The sequence below is a fragment of the Ambystoma mexicanum genome, chromosome 9 (assembly GCF_040938575.1).
Source record: "Ambystoma mexicanum isolate Mex_15411 chromosome 9, UKY_AmexF1_1, whole genome shotgun sequence".
In the NCBI taxonomy this organism is placed as follows: Eukaryota; Metazoa; Chordata; class Amphibia; order Caudata; family Ambystomatidae; genus Ambystoma; species Ambystoma mexicanum.
Window position 1 is genome coordinate 892,175,944 of NC_090931.1, and position 27,514 is coordinate 892,203,457.

Consider the following 27,514-nt stretch of genomic DNA (forward strand, 5'->3'; position numbering starts at 1 on the left):
AATTGGTCTAATTGGAATCAGGCAAAACCGACAAGAGAAGCACACGAGAACACTGGTAAGTTGCAGAGCAGGGCCCTATGCGGAAGTGTGGCGAGGGAGCCGTGTCTCCAGGGACCTGGTAAGGTCAGAAGAAGAATGCTGTATGCAGTATCTGTAATGCTCACCTGATTCTCGCAGAGGCGCCGGTCTTGACTGGGCGACTACCGTATCTTCAAAGGTGATGTGTAGCACCCGGTTGGCTCTTTGGGCTGGACCTCTGTGCACTGTATGCCTGACGTGTAGAGTAAGATGTCTGCAGATAGAAAATATGGGGTTAATGAACTGGGGTTATTGGGGTGTCCCTATCTCTTTCCTCTTCTCCTCTCCTGTAGACCCCCAAAGGTTAACGCTCTCACCTTAGGTAAGTGAATGCCGAGCTCTCCATCTGCCTCAGGGCAGGGTGCTGTAACCAGTTTCTTCACTGGATAGGTAGCGCAGGCCTCTTGACTTCAGAGGACTGCTGTCCGTCGTTTACTGCACGAACGGTAAGTTTCGAGTCATTCAAATGTCTTTAAAGTCTTTAGTAATGATGTCTCTTGTTTTGCAGGGTTCCGGTGATGGCGGATGACGGGCTGAAGTGAGTTGAAGATGGAGCCCGTGTGATGAATAGAAGCGCCTGGAAGCACGTAAGTAAGCGCTTGTTGCCTGCTTCACTATGCGCTCTAACTGTCTTTTTATTTTGCAGGTACGAGTTCGGAGCGGCTGCAGGGTGCCGGAATACCCACTGGATTAGATGTGGAAAGGAGTAATGGCACGTGAGTATTAAAGTTCCCCAATGTCTTTAAACGCACCTTGTTTTGTCTTTCAGATGCGGGATGCAGCGCCGAAGGCCTCCGGAGCGTGCGAAGAGTTGGTAAACTTTTGTCTTTCAGATGCCGGAATGCAGTGTGAAGACCTCCGGAGCGCACGAAGAGTAGATAAGCCTTTGCCTTTCAGATGCCGGAATGCTAACCTGTTCTTTCTTGTCTTTATAGGTGTTGCTGAAGACTGGATTCAGGATGGTAAGCCTTTGCCTTTCAGATGCCGGAATGCTAACCTGTTCTTTCTTTATAGGTGTTGCTGAAGACTGGATTCAGGATGGTAAGCCTTTTTCCTTAGGCCCAGGACCGGATGCAGAAGACACGATGAGCGTTCTGCTGCAGAGGTTGCAGAATAACGCAAAGCAAGATTCATCCACCGGGTGTGGTTTAAATAGCCTCCTGTAGTGCTTAGGTATCTCCTTCCACAGCCACGGCCAAGTAAGAAAAGAGTTCCTGGTAAGAAAAGAGTTCCTGCCTTCCAGAAGAGTTCCAGTGTTCTGAATCTAGGGAGTGGCTCCAGCCCCACCCAACAGGAAAAGTAGTTCCAAACAGAAGAGGATCAGAGGCTCAACTGGCAGGCAAGTAAGCAGCATGGTCTGCTGAAGGTAAGTCCACCCAAGCATTATGAGCCCGGCGCTTCCAGCGCTGGGACTGGGCATATTTATGAGCCTGGTGCCACTGGCGCCAGGACTGGGTCCAAAAGGTCCCAATTGGGACTGGTTGGCACTCGGAACCTGGGTTATGGATCTGCTTCCAAGGGAGTTGGGAAAACCCTGACCTTTTGGAAGCAGAGATCATGACAGTATCGGCCTTTCCCGTTTGGTTATGCAAGTACTTGTTCCCCTGGGCGGAGGAGCTGGCCCAGGATTGCCTGAGGGGCAGTGGTGAGACCCTGACCTCAGTTTGTGAGAAGCCGTAATAACGGAGGTGCTGCAACACCAAGTAACGCGACCAGTGAGTTTCTGTGTGTAAAGAAGCCCGATGCGCGATCGAGAGGAAAAGAAGATACATTGTGGCAGAGTGTGCAAGTGTCGGAGATAAACTTTTGAGTGCTTCTGAACAGTATGAACAATTGAATGCTATGCTAATGAAGCAGCACGAAGATACTGTGTATCAGAGTGATCGCGTATAGAAGATTTGCAAGGTTTTGAAAGCCTCTTGAATAACAGAGAAAAACTGACATGTTGGCAAGAGAATATCTTGAAGCAGGATATCAGAGTGGTCAGGTGCAGGCAATAGGCACGTTTTTGAAAGTCTATGGATATCTGAAGATGAATAATAAGTATTTAAAGCACTACGAATGAAGAGAAAGTGGTTAAAAGCTGTTGGGCGAACAACAGAAGGGGGAGCAATGAAGTGGGAGCAAAAGAGAACCTAACAGCTGCAAACCCTGGTACTTGAAGAGACAGACTGAATATAAAGTTAACAAATTAAAGTACAAGGGTCAAGTAATGTCAAGGACGACGCTTGGACAAGGTCTCAAGCCAAAACATAATGCCGACGGCCCCTGGTTGCGCGACATGTAATGGGTGGACCAAGCGGCCCGACAATTGCGCCCAGACAAGAGAGCCCTAACCAAGCGTAAGGAAGTTGCTGAAGAAAACTTAACAAATGTTTGTTGAACTTTTGCTGCATCTGTGCTTGGGGAAGCGAATCCTGGGCTATTTTGGAACATTGTTTTGGTGAACCAGTACTTGAAGCTTGGGGAAGGGAATCCTAAGCTCCTTCGGAACTTCATATATTGAAACCAAGTGTGCTTTGGGGGAAGACACACTCAAGTCCTGAAAAAACAGTTGAAGCCTATAATTGTTGGAACTGTATCCCAAACTTGGGGAAGGGAGCTAGAGACTGCTCCAGACATTATGCTGAACACTATTTGAGTTAGAATAACCCTACACTATTTTTTGTATTAGATGTGAAGGCAAGCATAGGTTTTGACACAGACAGGCTTTTGATTTGGACTTATGGACATAGACTTTCCTTAGTTTGTTTAGGTAGGGACATTCCCACCATACCTATAGGGCAAGCTAGGCATTCCATCCATTCTGATAATTAATAAAAGTCATATTGTTGAATTCACACTCTGTTGTCTGTCTCATCTCTTGATACCATACCTGTCTCAACATCCAGATTAGAGGAAATCCCCTATCCTCATAGTGTTTTCGGTATGATCTGTTTGGATGCACGCCTCATCCTCCTCTTTAGCTGTGTCAGCCCCGGCAGAGGCACCATCTCCCCAGGGATGAGTGTCTGTAGGTGTGATAAAATTGGTAAAGTCATCACCGATTTCCCAGCGATGACCTCCCATGTGGCCAAGGGATGGCAGCCAATACCTGATCCTGGGGGAGGTTATATGAGGGAGGATTACATGGGAGGGGGCGACTGCCAGAGGGAGGTGGTGACTCCATCGGGATTCGGGAGGGACGCACTATTCCCCAGTTTCTCCTGAAGAAATCCCTATGATACCCAAACCTCTAATGACGTACTGTCACTCAAGTCAAAATCCCATTTATACCTCAAACATGCACAACACACATATAACATCACCTGTTTCTGATGTTTTTCTGTCTAAACCCTTGGAACAACATCATTTCAGAAATCCAATAACATATGGACTTCATCTCCCATAATCCCTCTGATACTGAGACGAGGAGGAGGGCAAGGGAGTTTGTGCAAATCGACAAAAGCTCAAATAACAACACACAGAGTAGTTGTTTTTCAAACCCTGAAGTGCAAAGGACTTTTAAAATCAGAAGCTGCACTGTGGGAGGAGAGAGTGCAGCAGAGGACGTCAGGTCCCAGTTGGAGGCTCACCGACACAAAGCACACAGGATCCGAGAAGGATGCCAGTGCTGATGGAGGGACGGCGCTGACGAGCACGGAAGGTCCCGGAGGCATTGGGAGCAAAGCAGAAGCTCCCAGTTGGCGGGCTGCTCGAGCATACAGCAATTCCATACCCAGACCGAAGAGGCAAGCCGACCTGTAACCGTGGAGCCACACGGCCAGCTAGAGGGATGTTCACACACTCGAAGCTGGAGAAAGGACTAAGGAATTATCCCACCAAGACACAAACCACATCAGAAGTGCAAAGAAGACCCAGTGATTCCACCTGAAGTTGCTGGGGATCCCAGGGCGCTCCGAAAACAGTATCAGCATGTGAATGCAGAAAATATATATAGGAGTTATTTGAAGGCAGAAAAAGCAAATTACAAAAGCCAAGATTATTTAAATACAGACAAAAACCAATGTTAAAGCATTGTCCAAAAGGAAAAATATGTGTATACCTTTCAAGATAAAGTACAGCAGCAAAGCCTGAACAAATATCTAGGCATGAAATGTCAATGTGGGGGAAAGCTGGAGCAAGTGTTACCCTAAGAAGACATATCGAAGCACAACAAAGTTGATACGACTGTGGCTTAGTGAAAAAGGACAGTGAAACCAATAAGAAGCCCCGGTGAAAGGAAAACACCAGACAGTTGACATTTGAGGAAAGATAAATGGCAGGGAAGTATACCAGGGGATATACAGGACCCCAGAGAAGGATTCTTGGCAGGGGACTATACATGGCAATCTACCAAAGTTGCATAAAGTCTTTAACATTGTGGCAAGATACTTGGCAGGGGCGTATACCAGGGGATCTAAGAAGTCCATGAAAAGAAGTCCTGGCAACCAAATATACGAGGCATTTTTAAACTGTATAAGAACTGTAACACGGTGGCAAGATACCTGGCAGAGGAGATTACCAGGACATCTAGAGATGCTGACAAGAAGATACCTGGTAAAGGAGTACACCAGGCAATCTGCCAAAGTACAAGAGAAGTTAAAGAAAACTCATTGTGGAACTTATTTTATGAATAAGAACTTTGTGAATCTAGTAACTTTGTGAATCCAGTAAAAAGAAACCAAGGAAGTGTTGGATGTCATGGAATGTATTGTTTGAACAGGAACTTCCTGAATCTAGTATACAGCAGAGTTTGTTCGGAGTCTCCTCTTAGGTTGCTGTATCAGATTATTGCCTTTTCTACGATCAGATGTCCCGGCTGGGCTCTTCCGCTTCATGTGTTCAGGTTCCGGTAAGGCAATGGCTGCCTCCAAACACCTGCGACCACCAGCAAGCCTTTTGTTGGCTTCTGGCATTCCAGCAGCATGTTACTTTTTGTAGTCCCCTTCCCTGTTTTAGTTTCTTGAGCCGGTCTGCTCCATGGCTCCTTTTCCAGCCTCATGGTCTGTTGGTTCGTTCCGAGAGAGGCCGTTTTCTCTCTCTAGCAGCTCTCTTGTCAGCTGCTCCACTGGTTTAAATCTCTCAGGCACAGGTATTCGCTTGCAAAAAATAGAGCGCAGCCTGTGTTCCTTAACCTGCATTCCTCCGTTTATCTTCTTTGTTGCAGTCCATTGGTAGTTATGGGAATGGAAGTCCATTCTTGAATTCCTTACTTTTAGATGGTAAGTCGGGTCATGATGACTTATATACAGCTTCCATTAATAGGTCTTCAGCATCTTTCCTAAGTGGATGAGGGGAGGCGTTACAGTAAGTCATTAAGGAATTAAGCAGGTCCTCAAAAGAAGGAGGGATACATGTCTCATCTGATGGTGTCACGATATTCTCCCAGAGGTTGTCTCCCCCCATGTGATCCTCCATCATATAGCCGCCCCCAGGGTCAGGATTAGGTAGTGGCTGCCGTACCATGGCCACATGGGGAGAGGTCACCCCAAGGAAAGGAGTGATGAAAATGTATTAAAGGTGCTAATTCAGCACCAGACAGGGGGACGCACCTATCAACTGCGAGAGGTGGGGGCAGCTACTTGGAAATGATACAGGTACTTTAAGCCACAGACACACCGTACAAAGGGCTTCACCGGGAACGGTATGGGGTAATGATGCATTCGGTGTATACACAATCCAAGATACTGTCGTATGATTAGCTAAAGTAGGGGAAGGACAGAAATAGCACCATCCTAAACACGTAGTGCGAAATCCCTCAGGGCGGGTTGAACATGGGAAACCTCGATCTGAAACATGTGATCAATATGACAGGGATCTGCAAAGGGGTGTGGGGCTTAAATTACTCATCACGAGAAAAACAACTGAACGAAAACGAGGTGATGTAATTGCAGGGCGGTCAGACAAACTAGCCACCCTGCATGGCAGCAGGGAGGCTGGCTCTGTACCAGTGTGCCTGTCACATAACCGCTGATGCCCATCGGCAGGCGGCTGTGGGAAAGGAGCACTGGACGGAGTGGCGCTTGTATTTGTATTTATTTCTATTTATATAGCGCAGACAAGCCCTGGGGCATCTGGGTGCATATCTTGAATAGGCATAAGTTACAGCATTACAGTAAAAGCAGAAAAGCAATATACACAGTTATGTACATACAGACATATTTAATTACGAACAATTACAGTAAATGCAAAAGAACACTGTACCCTGTTATAGGCTACAGTCAAAGTTATATACAAATAGGAGCTACAGTAAGTTCTCTGGGGTCTGATACCCTGGTCGGTTAGCGAACTAGTTCTCCTGCTCGAAGAGCCATCATTTTGTGTTTTTTCTGAATATGGAATAGGATGGTTCAGCTCTTAGAGTTAGGGGTAAGGTGTTCCACAGTTTAGCTGCTAGGACGGGGAAGCTGCTCCCTCCTGACTTCTCGGATTCGAATCTAGGGGGTGTGAGGCAGTGTGTCTATGCAGCTCTCGTGGGACGGTTGGATGTGTGTCGCGTGAAGTTTTCAGAGAGGTATCTTGGCGCTTGGTTCGCGAGGCACTGGTGGGTGAGTGACAGTGTTTTGTATGCAATCCTTTGATTGACGAATAGCCAATTCAGGCTGCGTCTGGTGGTGGGATCTGGGGATGTTCATTGCTGATCTGATGGCGCTGTTTTTGAATTAATTGCATCTTTTTTAAATTCCTTTGATTAGTACCAAGGTAAAGGGTGTTGCAATAGTCCAGTTTGGATGGGACTAAGGCTCTGGCTATTGATATGCAATTTGAGGATGTTAAGAATGGTCTGCAGGCCATGATTAATTTGCAGGTGTAGGCCGTGGAGGATGCGGTCGCATTAATTTGTTTGGTTAGTGTTAGTGCAGCGTCTAAGCAGACACCCAGGGTTTTCACGTCCTTGGATGCTTTGATGGCATTGCCATCGATACAGAAGGAGTTAAATTTAGCATCAAGTTTGTTGAGTATTATTGGGGAGCCTAGGAGGAGTAACTCTGTCTTGTTGTCATTAAGACAGAGCCCGTGTTTGGTCATCCAAGCTTGAATGATAGAGTAGATGTTGTTTATTGCTTTGGAGTCTGTAGCGTAGTCACCAGGGATGGGGGGTCAGTATTTGGGTGTCATCGGCATAGTTAGTGTAGGTGACACCCAAATAGTCATGGTCGTCGAACAATGGTTTGGTAAACACATTGTCTAATGTTGGAGACATGAAAGATCCCTGGGGGACTGTGCAGGTGACAGGAGATGGCTCAGCCGAGGCTGCAGGAGCGAAGACTCTCATGGATCTGTTGTCTAAGAATGATTGGATCCATTTGTTGGCTTTGGCAGAAAAGTGAGCTGCTGAGGTTAGGTGGTTGCAAAGGACTTTGTGGTCTACCAAGTCGAAAGCAGCAGCTAGGGCTAATAGTAATAAGTATGGGCAGTTTATCTTTGTCCTTGAGTTCTTCGATTTGTGTTTTAAGGTCAATCAGTGCCGTTTCAGTAGCATGTCTGGGTCTGAAGCCTGACTGCCTGACACGGAGGAGGTTGGGATCTTCGAGGTGTTCTTGAATCTGCAAGTAGGCTGCTCGGTCTAAGATTTTCAGTAGAAATCAAACCGTGGCGATTGGTCGGTAATTGGTTGGGATACTTGGATCTAGCGTTGGTTTTTTTTTTAGAAGTGGAAGGACCCAAGCATCTTTTAGATTTTAAGGAGCGATGCTAGATTTGAAGGAAGTGATGATTAGGAGCGTGATGAAGGGAGCCAATTCCTTGGTTGCTTCTTTAATAATGGGAGCAGGGCAGATGTCTCCTTGACATTTAGAGGGTTTGAGATTGGTGATTATGTCCTCCACTTCTTTGCTTGAGAGAGGTGAGAGGTGAGAAGTTGAAAGGTTTGATGGTATTCGGCATGGTGGCTGGGTGGGTGGCTGGGTGGGTGAGCTGTAGTGTAATCGATGAGAGACTGAGTTTTTTTAGCTTAAATTATGTCTTGTAGCATGGTTATTTTGCCTAATAATGCTTTTTGAATATTGGTGCACCAAATGGCGTCTTTGCTACAGGTGCCTGGGGAGGCACAGGGGTTTCTAACTCTGAGGATATTGAAGAGTTCTTTGGTGCTTGACTTAGCCTGGCTTATGCGTTCGTTGTAGGTGTTTTTTCTTGGTCTGGAAAATGGCCTCTTTATAACTGAGTGCTGCTAATAGGAAGTTGTCTTTATTGGAGGCTGTGGGCAGACCCTTCCAAATTGCATTCTTTTGACTTTGTGTAGCGATCTAAGGTGTGGGGTGAACCATGAATTGAGATGTGAGCAGGGTTTTGCTTTGCGTAATTTGAATGGCGCTATGGTGTAGATGGCTTTAAGAATGGTGTGGTTGTAGAGGTCAACTAGGACAGTGGGGTCTGAGTGTGAGGTGGTGGAGTTGATAATCGGTTGAAGCAGGGGTATGAGTTTCTCCAAAGTGATATTGCGATTATTCCTTGTGTAAGTGGTGGTGAGAGGTTTTTGTGATTCAACTGCATGCTTTCTTTTATAGGTAAAGGATAATGTAATGGTCTGACCAGGCGCAAGGTATGTGATCTAGGATGGTTATGTCACAGTTAAGGTCGACCAGCCAATCTAGCGTCCTTCCTTTATTGTGGGTGGGTTCAGTGATCCGATGTTGAAAGCCTAGCTCAGCGATCGTGTTGGCAAGGGATAGTGGTTTCAGGTCTTTAGGGTCTTGGAATCCTAGGTCAGATCGCCCAGTAGGATGATTTGGGAACTAGGCTTTGTGTTGGTTGTGAGAAGAAGCAATATGTCTTCTTCGAAGGTGATTAGTGGCCCTGGGGGTCTGTAGAGAAGGTGGATAGTGATGGTTCTGGATGCTGAGATGCGCTGTTTAACTGCAACAATTCAGCTGAAGGAACAGCTTGATTGAGTAAGGGTCTAAGACCTAGAGTGTTTTTTGCAATAAAGACAACACCTCCTCCTTTGGCTCAGTTCGATTCTCTGTCGAGGCGGATGATGGAGTATTTATCTGGGACGACCGAAGACAGAGAGGGTCCTGCAGCAGCATGGAGCCAGGTCTCTCTAATTGCTAAGAAGTCCTGGGTGGTTATGAGATCGGCGATATACAGTGCATGTGCCGGTAAAGACCTAGCATTAATGAGGGCACACTTGAGATGGATTGGAGCATTCTTTTGCTTGCTTACCGATTGTGCAGTATTTGTTGAGTGTGGGGTAGTGTTGATTAGATTATAGTTGGTGCTGGATGCAGTTACTTTAGTGGTGGGTTTGGATGTGGGTAGGGGGTGGGCTGTCGTGCATCCGGAGCCTAGTCTTCGGTTTCTATTTATCAATGAGCACAGCTGGTTGGGGGTGGGTTTAGTGGCAAATTGTTGAGTCCATTGCGCTGGTGTGAGGGTGGAGAGCTTATAGGTAGTTGATGGTGAATCAAGCACTATTTTAGGTATTGCTTGGTGATAGGGGGTAGGAATGATGAGGTGGTATGCTGTCAGAGGAGAATAGATATTGGGCCATGGTTAGCGCGATGAGGTGTGTTTTGAGCCATGTATTACGGTCCTGGTTGAGAGGTGCTGAATTAATTTCAGGGAGAACGAGCTCTGGGGAGGTGCGGCCAGCCTCCAAAGTATCTACCACAAAGTCTGCAAGGTCATAGTCCAATGTGTCCAATGTCCTCTTTCCCACTAGATGTAGGGTGTTCTGTTATCAATGGTGCTGACTAATAGCAGTGCATTAAAGTTCCGGCGGGCAGCACAAACGTTACTTCAGGAATGTTCCGGGGTGGGCATGTGAATAAATGTGGTACCACATGGGGAGATATTGTAATGGGAAACGGTCAACCTGTTTGCTTCAATTAAGCTTCACTAATCAACGTAAATTCTGAGAAGGTGATGTCCACGGACCAAATAAATCTCTGGGAAACATAGAAAAAGTGAATTCGCCAAATTGCAAGTGTTTCAATGGATTTCCGACCATTGTATTTCTTGGTGTAAAACTACTGTTCGTATTTTATTCAGATGTCAGCCTCTCGATCAGAGCCTATCCACTGTTCTGTTTGATTTGTGCTCACCCAGCTGTAATAAACCTCCTTGGTAACAACCGCAGGGTGCATCCATGGGCAGAGACACAACCAACCTCAATTAAATGAGCCATAAGGAGTGGGAGAGCAAAATTACCTAGTGGCAATATCGTTTCCTGCATTTGCATTTGGCTAGCAAAGGGCTTGGCTGTTCACTGCCGTGTTTGGGAGTCTCCCAGCCTCACCTGCTGCCAACTATGCCTGCCACACCGTCAGATACATAAGGAAGAAATCTGCACCCTTGCCGGAAAAGCCCTCATCTGGCAAAGGGCTCGGCTGTTCACTGCCATGGCTGTTTGTGGAAAATGGCTCAGCGTGCGATTTTAATTTAGCTCCCATTTATTTTCAGTAGCCCAGTTTTCTTCTTTACCGTTCTGCTTACAGAAAACGAGAGGAGGGCTCACCTTTCATACTACACTTACACACCTGCTGTCGCTGCAAAATGGACCCACAAAGCAGCCAACAGCAAGGCGGGCTGCTCCTGCGGTTTCTGCGGATCCCGGCCCACAGAGAGATTAAGTGTGATTGAGGTGAGACTGTTGGATTATTGGCAGTTTTCCGACTTCCCTAACTGAGAAGCTTGTGCAGCTGCTTTGGGTGCTGTGTTGTGGGAGCCGGGGCCACAGTCTCCAACAGCACGAATCCCCTGAAGGTGAGGGCGAGGGATAAGCTAGGTCCCTCCAATTTAAGTTTCTTCCCTAGGTACCCCCCAAATCCCAACTTCCAGAATAATCTCCCTCTCCCTCCCTGATTTCAGGATTCTAGACCACCAAATCAGGGAGAAGAGAGACCAAGAATGGCGGGCTACCAGGGAAACCCTCAATACCCCAGCTACTTGGGAAGAAGGGACAGCTACCCTTCCCGAGAGCTGCAAAGATTTGATCCTAGACCCCCCCCCCCATATCAACCAGAGAGGGTGTTGCAACTGGAGCGCCAGGTCGAGAGCTTGACCCAAGACCTGAGTCGCATGTTGAGGGCTCAGCAGAGCGCTAAAATGAACATGGCTGCCCAGAACAGCTCAAATCCAGGGTCTGGAACCCCGGAGCAATGACGGGGAGAACACCCAGAGAACCAACAGATTCCAGAGGAGGAGGCCCAGGGGGAGGGGGGATGCAAAGCCCTAGAGGAAACTTCCTTTCTCACCCGTGAAAAGCCCCTAGAAACCTCTGAACCCAAATCTCCTACCCCTGAAAAACTGCAACCTAGGGAACAGAGGGTAAGTAGGAGAAGCCAAAGCTCAAACAATACCCATTTTGTGGAGGAAGTCCGCCTCCTCCAATTTGAAGGGGAAGAATCGCAGGAGGATTCTGGGAAGAAGGTCTTCCCTTTCAAGGATAGGGGAGTTCCTCCCAAAGAATAATGGGTCCCAAAAGACCCTAACTTAGACTGTAAGCATGGGTACTGATCCAGAACCACCTATCTCTGAACCCCAGAAATGTCACCCCAATGACTCAAATCAATTTGGGGTCCTCCCCCCAAACCAGTTTGAGTGACTGTCTCCTGGAAAATGGGGACAGCACAGAATCAGGGGAAAAAGGGGATTCCCAAATCTCAGGATGCCAAATTTTCTTCACAGGTTCCCAGACTCTGACACCGAAAACCGATCACACAGTGTTGGAGTTCAAAATAAAGAAATTAACTGGAAAGCTGGCTCAAAATGCACCTTTCCTTTGCCTACTGGAGGAGAAAGAAGGCAGGTTTTTTGCCCGTGTCCGGGTACAAGGCCATTGTGCATTTTCAGGTCTGGTGGACACAGGATCCCAAGCTACCCTTCTATCCAAAAAGGCATTTGATCAAATCAATTCAGGAAGGGGGTGGGGGGGGGAGTCTCACCAAATTCCCATCACACCACTTCCTGGACAACTCCAGAACTTCAATGGAAATTACATTCCCTTCAAGGAGACTGCGGATCTGGAGATCAAAATTGGGCAACATAGGGTGAAACACCTGGCTATAGTCTTCACTCCAGAGGGAACACCCTGTTTTCTTAGGGAATTAACTGCTTCGTGGGTTGTCACCCCTAATAGACTATGTGAACAAGGCCCTCTGGACACAGACTAACCGCCCAATAAAATTAAAATGGAGCACGACTGTGTAAGTCTAAATGGCACATGTCATATGGTTGAGCAGCGGTCTGGCAAAATTGAGTTCAACCAAGCCCCTGACATAACTAATTGCTGTAGGAGAACAAACTGGTGATGGGAACCCTTCTCCATTCTTGAAAATCAACCTTCCTCCCAGTTTTAAGTGGCATTCCACACTGGAAGGAAATACCCTGAAATGTTATACTGATCCACAATTTGAAGAAAGCCCAAATCCCATGATGAAAGATGATGAAAAACCAGATGAAAGCTTGGCTGATATTCAGAAAAGGGGTGAACAGCTGTTCCTCCCCATTCAGGTAAATTAGGGTGGGGGGCCTGTTCTCATCATAGTATGCCTGAATAATGGAAAAAGCTTCATCAGCAAGGCGTTATTCAGGAAACTCCCAAAAGATCAGACCATTCCCACATTTAAGCTGATTGATAAGTGGGAAGTGGGCCTGGAAACTCCAAATTCCAAAAATATCCTGCCTAGCAGGTGCATGCTAAAAATGTCCATTGGTGATAAAAGCATTGAGCATAATTGTTGGGTTGTGCGAGATGTCCCCTCTGCCTTCTACTTAGGCAGTGACGTTCTCAATCGATTCACAATGAATTTGGACTTAACTACAAAGTCTGGTCCCAACTGGGGGGTAACCCCATGGGCTTTGACAATACTGAAAAAACATTTCGGTCAGCTCAATTGCTGCTATATGCAGTTGAAGTTCAAACTGGAGATGAGGTCACCATCCCAGGACTGGTCCAACAATTCACCATCCGCCTAAAAATTAAGACAGAACCTCCAAAACTCGGACGCTTATGTAAATTTAAATCATCATCTCCAACAGCAGGGGTTGTATTTGAACCCGAACCCACTAGTTGACCTAGAACACAACACCATTCGAATATTGGTGGATAACAGCGACCCTAGGAGTATCACTCTGGGCGCAGACACAGTCATTGGAATGGCAGTTGATGCCCAACATTTCTCCATTGACTTAGGGAATGAAATCATTGGACCGTTCCCCAATGACTGCTACGACGGTGACGATGACTTACCTCCAGAAAAGATTTTCACCTGGCAAGGATGGAATTTCTTTGTGTACTCTTCCTGCCCTTACGGGGAGGGCACGGGGGAAAGGTAACCTGTGACATCAGGAAGGATGAGGTGGTATTTCAGGTAAACAGTGACTGCCCCTCCTACCTGAAACCTCCTTTCCAGGCCAACACCATAACCAGAGATCTCTCCACACAACTGGAGGATACCACAGAGATTGCAAAACCCGAGGTATTTCCAGGCTTCAGGCAGATGGTTGAGGAACGGATCAATCTCACTGATGCCTGTGAGACAGAGGGGCAAAAGCAGAAGCTGAAACAGGTGTATTTGGATTTTCAAGAAAACTTTGTCGTAGACTTGTACGACTGTGGTTGCACCGAAATACATTCAATATCCATACCCACGGACCCTGGGATGGCTCCCGTATTCGTGAAGCAATATCAGTTGTCTCTCGCGTCTATGGAGTCACCCACAGAGATCATAAAGAATCTACAGTCCCGTAGGATAATTCGTCCAGTCCACAGTACCTTTAATAATCCAGTACTGGGGCTACTAAAACCCAATGGAGACTATGCGCAGACCTTAGGGAGTTAAATAAACGGGTCAAAATATCCCGATGGCCTCTTCCCTACATTGATCAGGGACTGGGACTGGCCCAGATCCAAGGGTCAAAGGTGTATACCGCCATTGACCTGACCAATGGATACTGGACAGTACCCGTGAGTAGGGAGGACCAGTACACAAGCTGGCCTTTACCTTCCGGGGTCAGCAGTACAAATGGACCCGAACCCCCTTTGGATACATAAACTCTGGCTATTAATTTAACATTTTTCTGCACAAGGCCATGCCCGACTTGGGTGAAAGGGGAAACCTGGCCTATGTGGATGATTTTCGAATTGAAAGCTCAACCGTGGAGGAACATATTGCGGAAATCCGCTATGTTCTGAACCAGTTGAAAGATGCCGGAGCGAAACTGCCCTTGCAGAAGGCGCAGTGGTGTAAGACCCGCGTCATCTTCTAGGGCATGAAATCACCTGTTCCCAGGCGAATAAGGTGGAAGCCCTACTAAAATTGAAAGACCCCACAACTCTGCGTGAACTAAGAAGCCTTCTTGGACTTACGAATTATAGTAGAAAGTTCATAGAGAACTACGCAGAGGTCACAAGACCCTTGGTCCATTTACTAAAGGCCGGGGTCAAGTGGGAATGGGGTCCAGAGCAAGCCAAGGCAGTGAAACAACTGAAGAGAAGCCTTTCACAAGCGCCTTGTTTAGCTTACCCCGTCAAAAACAAGGAGTTCTTCTTGGAGACAGGGTTCTCAAATACTTGCTTAACAGCAGTATTATACCAGAAGCACGACAATGTCAACAAAGTCATCTCCTATGCGAGTAAGACTTTGTCCTCTGTGGGGGAAAAATTCAACGATTGTGAGAAGGCACTCCTGGCAAAGGTGTGTGCATTGAAAATGTCCACCCGTTCATCCAGGGGAAGAACATCGCCGAGACTCCTCACCAGCCTTTGCAATACCTCCAAAGTGACAGAATCCGGGCAGGGAATGTGAGTAATTCCAGGATTACTTCCTGGATTCTGTCCATGCAAGGGTTTCCTGTGAAAGTCAGATACGGCCACAACAAGAAGAGTCCCCTCGTGCAAGGTTTGGTTGATTTGCATGATTGTGCTTGAGAAAACAGTTTCGAGGATCAGAGTCTAAAAACATAAGACATGGAGGCGTACCTGACTTCTCCGCACAAAGTCTATGAGGAAGACACGTGCCAGGGGATGCCCACAGTTTATGTGGATGGGTGCTTCTACCATGTTGATAACAACAGGGAAAAAGGAACTGGTGGCGGGCATTGGGAATACCTGGGTGAATGATGCCCCGCAGCCCTCCGCTGGGTACAAGATCGGTCCACGAAGTAGACAGGTGGCAGAGTTGATGGCATTTCATCAGGCCATCCTCACTGCCGTGCAACACCAACTCCACGAGCTTGTCATAATCACTGATTCAAAGTATGTCAGGAATGGGTTTGTGGATCATCTGATAAATTGGAAAAACAGAGGCATGCTGTGTGCAAATAATAAACTACTCAAGCATGGCAAACTAATACAATCCATCAATGATCTTGTCACCTCTAATGAGACGACCACCTACTGGAAGAAGATCATGGGCCATTCCAGAATAGAGGGACCAGACAAAACCGGCAATGACCTCGCTGACCAGTTGGCCAAAACCAGAGCCATCCATGGGGATCTCCTAGAGATCGAGTCCCTGTTGGGGGAAATCCAGGTCACTGCTGTTACCAGGTCCCAAACACTCACCCAAAATGAACTCTCAACTGTCCAGTGGAGTAAGGAGACCCCAGATGCTGATCTGATTACAGCACAAAAAGGAGATTCGATTATTGGGAAATTGTATCAGCACATTGAAGACCCTGTGAATTTTCCACTGACCAAAACCTATTACATTGGGGAAAAAGGATCTCCGGGTGTTGATGAAGTTTCACAAAATGTTCCGATTCCAAGACGGTTTGTTGGTACAGAGATCCATCTTTGGATGTGACCAGTGGGTGGTACCTACCTCATTGCTAAGCCTGATGTTAAGTCACACCCATGACGCGGCCACAGCCGGTCATCATGGGTTTCATACTACTTTGGAAATCTTGCGAGAGGTCGCATGCTGGCCACACATCGGGCAGGACCTTGACCAATACTTCCAAGGGGTGTCTTGTGTGTGCACAATTTCAGCCAAGTTCTCTCACACACCGAGCTCCCCTACAGAAAAGGGGGATGACATTACCTTGGTCAGATTTACAAGTAGATTTCATCGGGCCCGTGATTCGCTTCTCTAGAGGAAACAAGTACATGTTAACGGTAACATGCTTGTTTACCAAATGGGTGGAATGTCTCCCAGCCCCAAATTGCAAGGCATAAACAGCAACTGCCCTGATGATCAACCACATCTTCTTACGTTTCAGCCTTCCCTAAAGGATTAAGTCAGACCGAGGAAGTCACTTTACCAGCGAGGTGATGACAAAGATGTGGGAGATACTTGGGGTAAAGGGATAACTCCATATTAACTATTGTCTAGTCTCTAGCGGGGGAATTGAGAGGTACAATAAAACAATTGTGGGCATCCTCAAGAAGTTTGTGGCGGACTCTGGGCCTAGTTAGGACTTCCGACTACCGCTTGTCCTGATGGCCAACAGGTCTACACCCTCTTCTGCAACCAAAATGTCTCTATTCGAGCTAATGACTGGCTGGAAAAAATTGTGCTACCCCAGGCTCTGCTCTACAGAATGCAAGAGCAGACCCTAATTAACATGTCCACGACACATGAGAATCTGAGAAAACACCTTCAGTATGCTTTTGCGTACGCTCAACAGAATCTGGAAAAATTGGCAGAGGGGATGAACACCCATTACGATTTAAAAACCACTAAAAAAGAATATCAAGTAGGAGACAGGGTCTATTTGTACAATTTTCAAAGGAACCAGACCAAGGAGCGGAAATTCCTTCCCTCCTGGCGCGGCCCCTTTGAAATTGTAGATACAAATCTCACCTGTCGCCTGTAGGATCTGCATCCCTAAAGGAGAACAAACGGAAGAGAAATGGGTGCACATCAATCAGTTGAAGTGCTGTCATCCCAGGTAGAACTTGCAGCTGATTGAAGCACCCAGTGAAGGTAGAGCCCAGGAATCCTCTGAAGAGTAACGTTAAGGAATTGGAACTTGAAGAAAATCATACCTTTACAGGGAGTATAACAATTATTCTTATTTTGAAATATGTATTTGCAAAAGGTATGTAAAACCAAAATGCGTATTTGTAAGGTCTATATAAAGAAAATGTATGCTTCCCATGTATATTTTGTGTGCGTCTCTCCTGCTGGTTTGTTGTCCATTTTCACGCCCCGACCCGGGAAAATGGTATTATATGAAGTACTTAATCTCTCCATTCTTCTTGGCAGATCGATTAACTCCTTGACTGTACAGGCTGTAGCAGAACCGCCGGAAGGGGAGAGGCTCAGGACCCAAAAACTAACAGAAAAAAAAATCTGATAAGAGTGGGGGAAACCCACTCAATCAGGACCAGGAATAGAGCAGACACGTTCCAAAGGAGAGTCCTGGAACGAATACAGGAGCAGGCACGCTGTAAAGGACATCCCTGCGATGAACCCAGGCCATCATTAAATGAACTCCCCACTCTCTCTCCTGGCTCTTCTCTTTGAATAAAATTCCCAAAGAGCTAGGAGGGGGGATTTGTGGGGTGAAAAGCCCTAAAACGCCTTATCTAAAGCCCGGAGTCAGTGTGGGTACATGCCCCTCAGTAAAAGGCCAGTTTTGGGACAACAAGGAAATAAGGCCCTGTAATGTAAAAACAAAAAGAAGCGAATTTAGCCATCAAAGCTAGGAGAGGCCTAAACATTTTCATTGCCGCAGATGAGGGAAAGACCTAAGAAAACTTTTGTAAAAGATCTGGAAAAGCTGAGACCATATTGGTAGAAACGGCGGCATCCAGCGAATAAATAAAAATGACCAGATTGTGTGCAAGCCTGCACAGCAGAATGGAGCCTTTTCACTATGAACGAAAGCATTGCCTTCAAAGTCAATTTGTTCCCTTTATATTAAAGACATGCTCTTCAAAATGCTCTGAGGGAACGGCTTCATAGAGAGAGTGGATATTAAAAGCAATAAGGGGAAGCCCTGCCTCGTCCTATGGAAGAGCCTGAAGGCTGTAACAGAATCTTTCATTCTCATATGTGCCTGAGGAGAAACTTACTTTGCTGCAATGAACCAGATAAATGTAGGTCCAATGCCAAATCTATGGAGAACCAAATAGAAATACTTCTAATCCACTCGCTTGAATGCCTTTTCCGTCGACTGAAAGGAAGGCACATGGAAACCCCATGGTTGCATCAAAGTGTCACCGTTCATATTGAGAAGGCAGCCCCCACATGAGAAATTTACCAGCCTGCCAAATCCCTAATTCCCAGACTAACATTAACTGTACCCAAACAGGCCAGAGCTAAGCTGTTTCAACGATTCTATGTTAGAACACCATATTTATTTTTACCGAAATTAAAAATGTTGATAGTTTTTTACAGATTTGTTGGAAACCCCCCCATTCCACCTAACCTACCGCCACCTCTCCTTAATATATACTTACCCCCAAAACCACCATCTACATATTTGTGAAAAAGAAATGCAGTAAAAAATGTGCGAAAAGAAATTTGGCGATATTCCTTTTGGTCAAAAAATGGGAGAACCGTGCCAACTGGGGGCAAGGGGGAAAACATAGGATAGGACTGGGAAAAACCAGTGCTGCAACCCTGCAGGATGAAGGAGAGAGTTTATTATCTTTAAGAATAGAGCTAACCCCAGCAGTCGAGGGAAAATATAGGTTGTGTCTTGCTGGATTCAGGAATCGTGCATTCCTCCCCTGGGTAGCATAGGGATACAATTTGTGGAATAAATGGAAGTGACAGAAAAGTAAATTACTAAGGAGAAATACAAGAAAACAATGTGTATCTCTTTCAGGTTGAAGCAATTGCAAGATTCCCACCTTAGAAGCAACAAGAAACACAGGAATAGGAACCTGAGGTTAAGGTCTCTTTCGGTTGAAGTTCACTAAGCTTATCCACTTAACCGTTTGTACAGAGCAGTTCCTAGCCTTCAGAGATTTAATCAAAGTAAGTGAACAGAGGGTCTTCAGTTGCAAGGATCTTACTGGCCTTATTGGAATAGGTATAGTAAAATAGTTTTGTTTTCAACAAAGAGAATGCTTTTGCCTCATCTTCCAAGATTTCAACTTTCCCCTTGCCTCACTTAATTTCCTATCATCATTTGTGACCCTGTAATGCTATTTTGACGTTCTAACTCTGATAACGTTTATTGCAAGGAGTCTCTCATCTTACTCTTAACCTTCGTACATGTCATCACAATGCTATTCAACAAGCCCCTCATGTTTAAAGGCATTCCCTAGTATGCAGAAAGGCAAATGCCATGCTTTCACGGCAACCACTTTACAGGTTTGCATTTTAAATGTGCAGTTTTCACTATGGTTGTTTTGTCAAATTGGTCAGGGTGAGGTGGTGGGCTTGGTTAGATGGGTGGTTTGGGTAAAAAAAAAAAAACGCCACAATGAAATCACATGGAATTGCAGAAATTGTGTCTAGAAGGTTTTGGTCATTAAAAAAAGAATCAGTTATTTCCCATTGCGTCTTGTCCCCACGCCATCCCTTCATCCAGCAAAACAGGAGAACATGGTTGACACTAGGGAGTGGTCAGACACTGATCTCTGGGTTATATCGGTGGAGGTAAAAGTCTACCAGCGAGTGGGATAACAGAAAATAATTGAGCCATGATTAACTCCTGTGAGCATATGAGTAATACACAAATTCATTGGCAGTGGGATTCATAGGATGCCAAATATCCAGTAACTATAGGTCTTGGCTCATATCTAACAGAGCGACTGTTCTAGGACTCGTGCAACTCACGTTTTATGGGACCGGTCCTATATGTCATTTAGATACAATAAAAGTCTCCACCTCAACATTAACACGCCCACTTGGAATGACGTCACCTGCTGATGTCTATATGTGTAAAATATTCCCTTAAAGGCATCTCTTTCCTCGAATATATCCCCTTCTACTCCCCATATCGATTCCAATCAAACATTATTAACACCCCAGTTCTCAAACTAACCATACTCCCATACTCCATGGCACCTCATTCCCCCCACTGGAACCCCTTGGAAGACGACCATGAAAATAAAGTTAGACAAACACCCCCAAGATATAAACACTGATCTCCTAGGGACCAAAAAATGACACCAAATGTGATTCCTGCCCTTGAATAAGAGGATATGGAACCGAAACCACTTCTGAAATGAGCTAATTAGTGTAAGGCGGCTGGACCAACCAATCAGTTACACTTGCTTAGAAATCAGAGAAACAGATAATTACATTTTCCCCTACACCTTCCTTCCCACCCCCCAGGAATCCTGAAACAAAACCACAAGGACACACCCGAAGGTAAAAACGCTAACCGTCAACTAATTGATTTTTACTTTAGAAAGTTTGCTTCAGTTTGGATAAGATGCTTATCAATTCACAAAGGCTTCAATAACCAATTGCTGATGAGTTACCAAATGTACTGTCATTCACACCCCCATTTTAGAAGCCTTTCCTTTGAGCAGAGTGCCTCCCTGAACTCCTGCATCTCAAGGGCACTAGAGCAGCCCCCTCATCCACTGCTCTTTTTAACCCAATCATCATAGTCAGCATCTGTTTCATCCGCCTTTGTAAACTGAGGATCTCTTATGCTTCTATTCTTGATGTTGACTGATGCTGTCTGCTCTTAAATGAGAAGATAGGTGAGAAAACCTTAATGAGCAGTCATCTTTTACACTCAGGTTGCCAAACCCAGCATTCCATATCCCAGCATTCCATAAACTTGGGTAATCTCACATAGATGGCATTGGATAGTTGTCAAATAGAGACATAGAATTAAGTTGTCTAAAAATCAATACAAAAACGCAACGACTGGTTTGGTTTTGCTACTAATACAACGGGGGACTCTACGATAGTACAATAATATCAGCTTGTAACATTGCTTCGATCTCCTTTTCTATTTTCTTTTTTCCTAGCATCTATTATGAAATAGGTTTTCAAATTGATAAGTTTTCCCCAGAGGGGTTCTGATATGTTGGAAAAAAACAATAACCCTACCTGGTTGTTCTACAAACACCGCAGGAAATTGATCTAATAAATCTTTGAGGCCCTCCTGTTGTGATGGGGACAGATTGGGAGAAACTAGGGTTTTTTCTTTGTTAGGGATGATAAGCAGGGAGCCCATATTAACGGTGGTGTCTTCACTGGGAACTACCCATCATTCTTTAAGCAAATAAAAATTATATATTTGGGTGTTTCCTATTAGGCTGAAATATAAGTTAGTTCAGGGGGGCTTTCCTTTCCACTATTTTGTATGGGCCAAACCATGTGGACACCATTTTATAATCTGGGGTGGGTAAGAGAACCAGCACCAATTTTTCTACCGAGAATGTACGGGCAATGGCCTTATTATCATAATAAGCCTGTTGATGTTCTTGTGTTTGTTTCAGGTGTTTCCGTACAAATTCTCCAACTGTTGCCCTATAGGATCGCAGTTTCTGGACGGTCTGAGAAATTTGTAGGCTGGCCTCTTCGCTTTCCTCGCAAGTATTTTGAAACATACGTAATTCATCTGAGGGTTCCCTTCCATATAGGCGTTTGAAAGGGGAGCAACCCAGAAAAGTTTGGGGAGTTTTTCTGGCCACAAATAAAGCACAGGGGATCATCGTATTAGTTTTTTACATCAGCCTCTAGCAGCTTACGTAAGATCCTTTTGAGCATTTGGTTAAAACGCTTCACAAAACTTTTGGTTTGCGGGTGATATCCCATGGTCCTAAGTGTCTTGATGTTAAGGATCTCCTTTACCTCCTGCATTATGTAGGTCATAAAGGTGGTTCCCTGGTTCATGAGGATCTCTTTGGGGAATCCTACTCTTGAAAGGAAAGGTATCAGATGCTTATATATATATATAGCTATATATATAGCTATATAGCTATTTTTAAAAACGGGATGTCAATGAAGGGCAATGGTTATAAAGGGGCCAGGAGAGTTGAAGTAGTTGTAGTCGTCTGACAGATATCACGTCAACACAAAGGTCTTATGTGTGCAAATACTCCTGGACAATAATGTGCAAGTGTTATCTGGCTTTGAGTTTTCCCAACTCCTTGATGGTCTGCTTTCAAATGGGAGTGTGCTAGCTCACCCTTCTATGACTTCACAGGACTACTAATTGGGCCTGAGGTCCCCCTTCCGATGCCGTGTCGCCCCTATATAGCAGGCCTTTTTTTTTTTTTAAGAAGAAGCAACCAGCCTGGTTTCGTCCTTCCTTGGTGATGACTTTTACAAAGGCCTCATTCAGGATCGGATCATTTCTTTGTGCAAACGCCAGATCGGGAAGAAAATCAACTTCCTCAGTTTCCTGGGGAGGTTTATCTTTCTTAGTGAGGTCTGCTTCGCCAAATTCCTGTGAACACCTATCAGCTTTTGATTGGGTATCAACGTCTAGTAGTTTTGGGAACAGACTTTTCTAGTATCCATTGGATTATCTGTTCTCCATCTTTTATGGTGTATGAATTTTCTCTGTGATTGTGCAGGAGGACTTCGACCCTATAGTCAGAGTCGATGATCCCTGCCATCACATCTAATCCATACCACCAAGCTAGCCCGGCTTTTGAAGCTTACTGTATATGTGTTGCTTTAGGGGGTGTTAACATTGGCCCAGTGGGTATTAAAGTTACGGAGTTAAACTACATGAGTTGTCAATCTCGTGATTCTGACTAACCACAAAGGATATATGGAGAATGTATGAACATGTCGCTGCAAGTAACGTTAGATGAGCATGTGGCTTTAAATATCTGCAAATGTCCCTTTGGTGTTTTTAGATTGAAAAAGCAAACTCCATGCCACAATTGACATTATAAATGACTAGTGTTTACATGTATATATTTAGTGGGTAGGATCAGCTATGCCGGAATAAATCAACAGCCATAAAACAAACCAATAGTGCAAGAAAAATTCTGTAAGAAATGCTTGCTCACACTCACTTACATGGGTGTGCTCTCCTCCGCATGGTGACCTGGAGGCCGTACCACTGCAAACCCATTCTAGAAAATAGAAAAAAATAGATAACTCAGCTTACTCTCATTATTAAGAAACTGCACCAATGCTGAAGGTGTTTTAGTGTAATAAAGAAAATAGAAACTTGCCTGTAAAAATTGTTCCTCATGTGTACTCACAAGTTCACAAATTCTTAGGAGTTTTTCAGAAATTAGGGTAGGAAGTGGAAATACGAATCTTGAGGTAGGTAAGCCATGATTATCAATGTAGACAAATCACTTCTATTGCAATATTTTACTCAGACACTTAACCTTTTGAAGAGGTAACCAAGGAGTCAGTTCCCACAAAGGAGCAACTTCGGTACCATAAGATATATAAGAAAAAAACAAACAAAACATATGTGTGTGATACCCTACCCAGTAATCAAAATAAGCATCAGAATATAAGCAGAGTTCGCAGAGCATTTGAAAGGACTTGTTTTCTAAAGGTGCCTTCTTTTGTCTTTTAGAAAGAGCCGCAGGGATAGCTTAATAAGAGCAATGTGCCTCCTAAAAAGCTTAACACAAGTCACAATCCATCTGTAGATTACCCTCTCTGGCAAAAGCAAGGCACTCATCTGTCTTGGCAACACCACATCTTCTAGTCTTTCCTAAATGTATAAAAGACATGCTCACCAGTCGATTGCGAGAAAACACAAGTTAATCTGAGCTGCGTTAAGGAAAAGCACCTGTGTGAATTCAAAGACAAAACATGCAAGCCAGTAAAAATCACAAACTGATTAAGCTTAAATAAAAACTAAGTAAATTTCACTCACATTGCTTGAAAAGATTATGTGGTGGATGGGGGGAAAGGCTGTATTTTGGAAAATATTCATCACATGTTTGAGTTAGAAGTTACCACAACTACGTCTAATAATCCATCTACTGGAGTGTCTCGCCATCATGAGGAAATTACTCCGTTCTTAGGTTGCATCTCTTAACTGCTCAGCGCCTTAAATCCTGCGACCAGGTGTTGGCCCGGCAGTCCATACCCTCCTGTCCTCTGCTTTCAATGAACTCCATTCGAGGCCCAAGTAATGACCACAGGACAGGATCGCAGAACATTAATGGCATTTCTTACAAAAACACTTATGCTGAGATTGGTGAGCCAACTTCAAATGGTCATGATCACGCACAACGAACAATCACAGCACCAGCTAAGGCGGATTTTGAACAAACCACATCCACTAAAAGAACCATTAAGATTAGTAGTTTATTTCACCCATCTAACACCTATTTTTTGAATCGCTGAGCATTCTTGGAGCTTTGCCACCTCATTCCACGATTACGTGTCATCATCTCCAGCGATATCAAGCTGTCAAGCTGGTAGAAATACCGGACCATTGTGATTTGATCACTTCCTTTGTTCACTTTCACCAGAACTCCACAATTCAGTTTATCTTGCAAAGTGATTTTGACTTCTACTGTATGGGTTATGAATGTTCAATGGCATCCTTACCGGATCACGTAACACCTGTAGATCACACGATTGGTCCCAAGAGTAATGGTCCTTTGCATTTCCACAGTGAGTCTAGACCTATGGTTGCCAGAGCTCAGTATCCGCCCCATAAAATCGCTTCCAACACAGATGGTTCACGTGTTGTCAAATTCATAGGGTCTCCCAACCAGCATGGGGCCCAAAATAATTAAGAATGGTCTTGGCTTGCAGGGTTCCTGCCGAACAATTTTCAGAAGAGACACTAATCATGGCTTGTATATTCCGAATTGGAAAACTCATGGTTCCTCCCACTTGTTTCATGAGGATGGTCTGTTTAAAAATGGATCTCTTTTTTCATAGTCACCCTACAAAAAGGTTGTCAGAGGAAGTCATAATTGATGGCAGAATCATCATCCAGAGGCCAGCGACCAAAGGACGTTTGAGACGCCCTAAAGGGGGGTTACTCCAGAGTTGTTCTTCAGCTTTTGACATGACCAACCTCAATATTGACTCAGATATATATTGGGTTGTATACTCAAAGGGAAAGGTATTGATGGGTCAGAGCTGAACCTATTCATTGACAACATATACAATCCTCCTGATCATCCCAATACTAAGGACTAAAATGACACTCAGGATTTATTAATGGGCGATTGTAATGCTAACATCCCGCCTAATGATTTTAGCTCTCCATTTGTTCCAGACTCAGGGCCTCATCACGAGTTTGGCAGTAACCCTTAAATGCAGTGGTAACTATTACTGCCACATTTAAGGGTCCGCCAAATCACGGGCTTGACGGATTTTCCCCCAGCTCTGAGCTATGGGCAAATCTGCCGCGATTTAGACGATTTTTGGCGCTATTACTGCTGGCGGTAATACCGCCGGCGGTAATAGCACCGAACATTCCCCATTGGGTGCAATGGGGAATGGGAAATTCCTGAATGGGACCAATGGGGAATGGGGACTTACTGTTCCGCCAAACCCGTGATCCGGCGCTAATAGCGCCAGGGGGGTTTGGTGGAAGGGCTAATAGCCCCGGCGGTAATACCGCCAGGGTTAGCACCCAACTCGTGATGAGGCCCTCAGTATAATTACAAACTAAAGTCAATCAAATTGGAACTAGTTGGGCTGCATCTTTAGGGATGGTGGACATGTGTATGCTTAATGGTAGATGCTTGCACGATTCGCCAGGCATTTTACTAGACTCACTCCTTCTGCTACCACGATTGACTATGTTTTTTGTTCTACCCCTCTCTTTAAGACTGGTCTGGACATGTTGGTTCTACCTAGGGAGGAAAGCGACCATTTCCCCTCATTGATTGGCTTGGTACTTGACATTTCTGCTCCCTCTACTGACCTTATTGGGACACTTGACATAAATCATAGCACAAATCGTCTTATGTGGAACACAGTAAACAGCCTTCAATTGTATCCGACACTTGGTTGGAGTTTGGGAGGTATCATGCCATTCTGGGCACTCACACTTCGGACACTAATTACAGAATGGATGAGTCTGCAGTAACAATCTTCCTATCTGCTGGGGCCACTACATTTGTGCTTGAATTGCGAGCATGAGAGTTTACATGACCACTCCTGCTATGTATGGGACTAGATCCACCTCTCTAAACAAAAGCACACATTTGAGAAAACTATTTGTGCTGCTAAAAGAATATTGCAAAGGGACCCTGAAAGCATATTCTCTACTAATCGTGAAGGGTCAGTAGTTGCTAAACTAGCTTCAATAAGAAAAAGGCAGCATTCTGTACGGCTTGAGCACTATCTGAATAATCTGAAAAAAGAAAAATGGCTTCCTTTATTGACGGCTGCTCAAATCAATAATCACAAACTCTTTTGGAAAATTGTTAGATCCAAAACAAGCTTTTCTCCGGTTATCTCTGATGTTACTTGCGAAAAGTGGTCGCAGTTTTTTGGGAACACTTTGGATAAACCACCCAATTATTTATACAATCTAAATTTAACAACCGACAGGTGGCACTCCCTCTTCTACAGCACGATTTGATTAAAATCATCAGGGGGCTAAACAGCTCTCGAGCCCCTGGCCCTAATGGCACTAGTAATGTTTTAATTTAACCCAGTATGGTGGAGTCGTTTTTAACACCTTTATTTAGATCTATCTGTATATCTGGTTGCATACCTCTTTTATGGCATAAAAGCATCGTAGTAACTATAAACAAAAAAGTGATTAGGCATGCTCCGGAAAAACTACCGACTGCTTGCAGTGCTCGATGCCACAGAAAAGATTTTAGCTAGAGTGCTATTATTTGAACTGAGTGCTTGGGCAGCATAGCAGAACCCAATTAATTCCCATCTTCCAAATTGGATTAATTAAGGGAGCTGGCACTTTAACAAACATACTTAAGCTGGTGGGTACTATTGCTTATTCTTGGCTGACTAGGCGATTGCATACGTATGCTTTGTTTATTGACTTTAGTGCTGCCTTTGACACCGTTTGTCGAGAAAAGATTATGGTGGAAGCTGCACACTTGGGGTACACCAATAGGACTTCTTAAAATGATTATTTACCTACATAGTGCAACAAAAGTCAAGATTAAGGTAGACAACACTGGTAGGACTACTCAATCATTCAACACCAGAGCTGGCCTAAAACAAGGATGCATATTGGCCCCGATTTTATTTAACTTGTTTTTAGCGGACTTCTCTGAGGCCCAGAGTAGTCCCTCCTCGATTAGGTGACTCTAAGATCTCATGGTTGGGCTATGCTGACGATTTGGTTTTGTTGGATAGTACTCCATCTGGCCTGCAACATTCCTTTGATTTGTTACAACAATATGTGGTCTTCAATGGCCTGTCCATCAACATCGTCAAAACTAAATCTATGGTTTTCTGCCCAAATACCACCCATATATTGAAGAATTGTCATCTAAAATTTGCAGATCAGAAAAAAGAACAGGTTGATAGATATAATTATCTGGGGCTCGCCCTCCAGCAAAGTGGGACAAGCATGTGACGGGGCTCCAGGTGAAGGTCTGCCAATTAACTGGGATCATTCGCCATTTTGCCAAAACAAATGCCGGTTACACCCTGTCTGCATTAATGCAGCTCTATAAATCAAAAGTTCGACTGGTTGTGCTTCATGG

At 44.9% G+C, this 27,514-nt stretch overlaps 1 protein-coding gene across 6 annotated transcripts in view; it reads right to left on the bottom strand.

Moving 5' to 3' along the window:
• The window catches only part of HDAC4 (histone deacetylase 4), a 2,586,716-nt gene that overhangs the window by 400,962 nt on the left and 2,158,240 nt on the right, over positions 1–27,514 (bottom strand). For all 6 annotated transcript variants that reach the window (XM_069616020.1, XM_069616021.1, XM_069616018.1 and 3 more), the window contains one exon: positions 22,911–22,966. In XM_069616020.1, the coding sequence (XP_069472121.1) occupies positions 22,911–22,966 (56 nt within the window). The remainder of the gene's footprint in view (positions 1–22,910; positions 22,967–27,514) is intronic.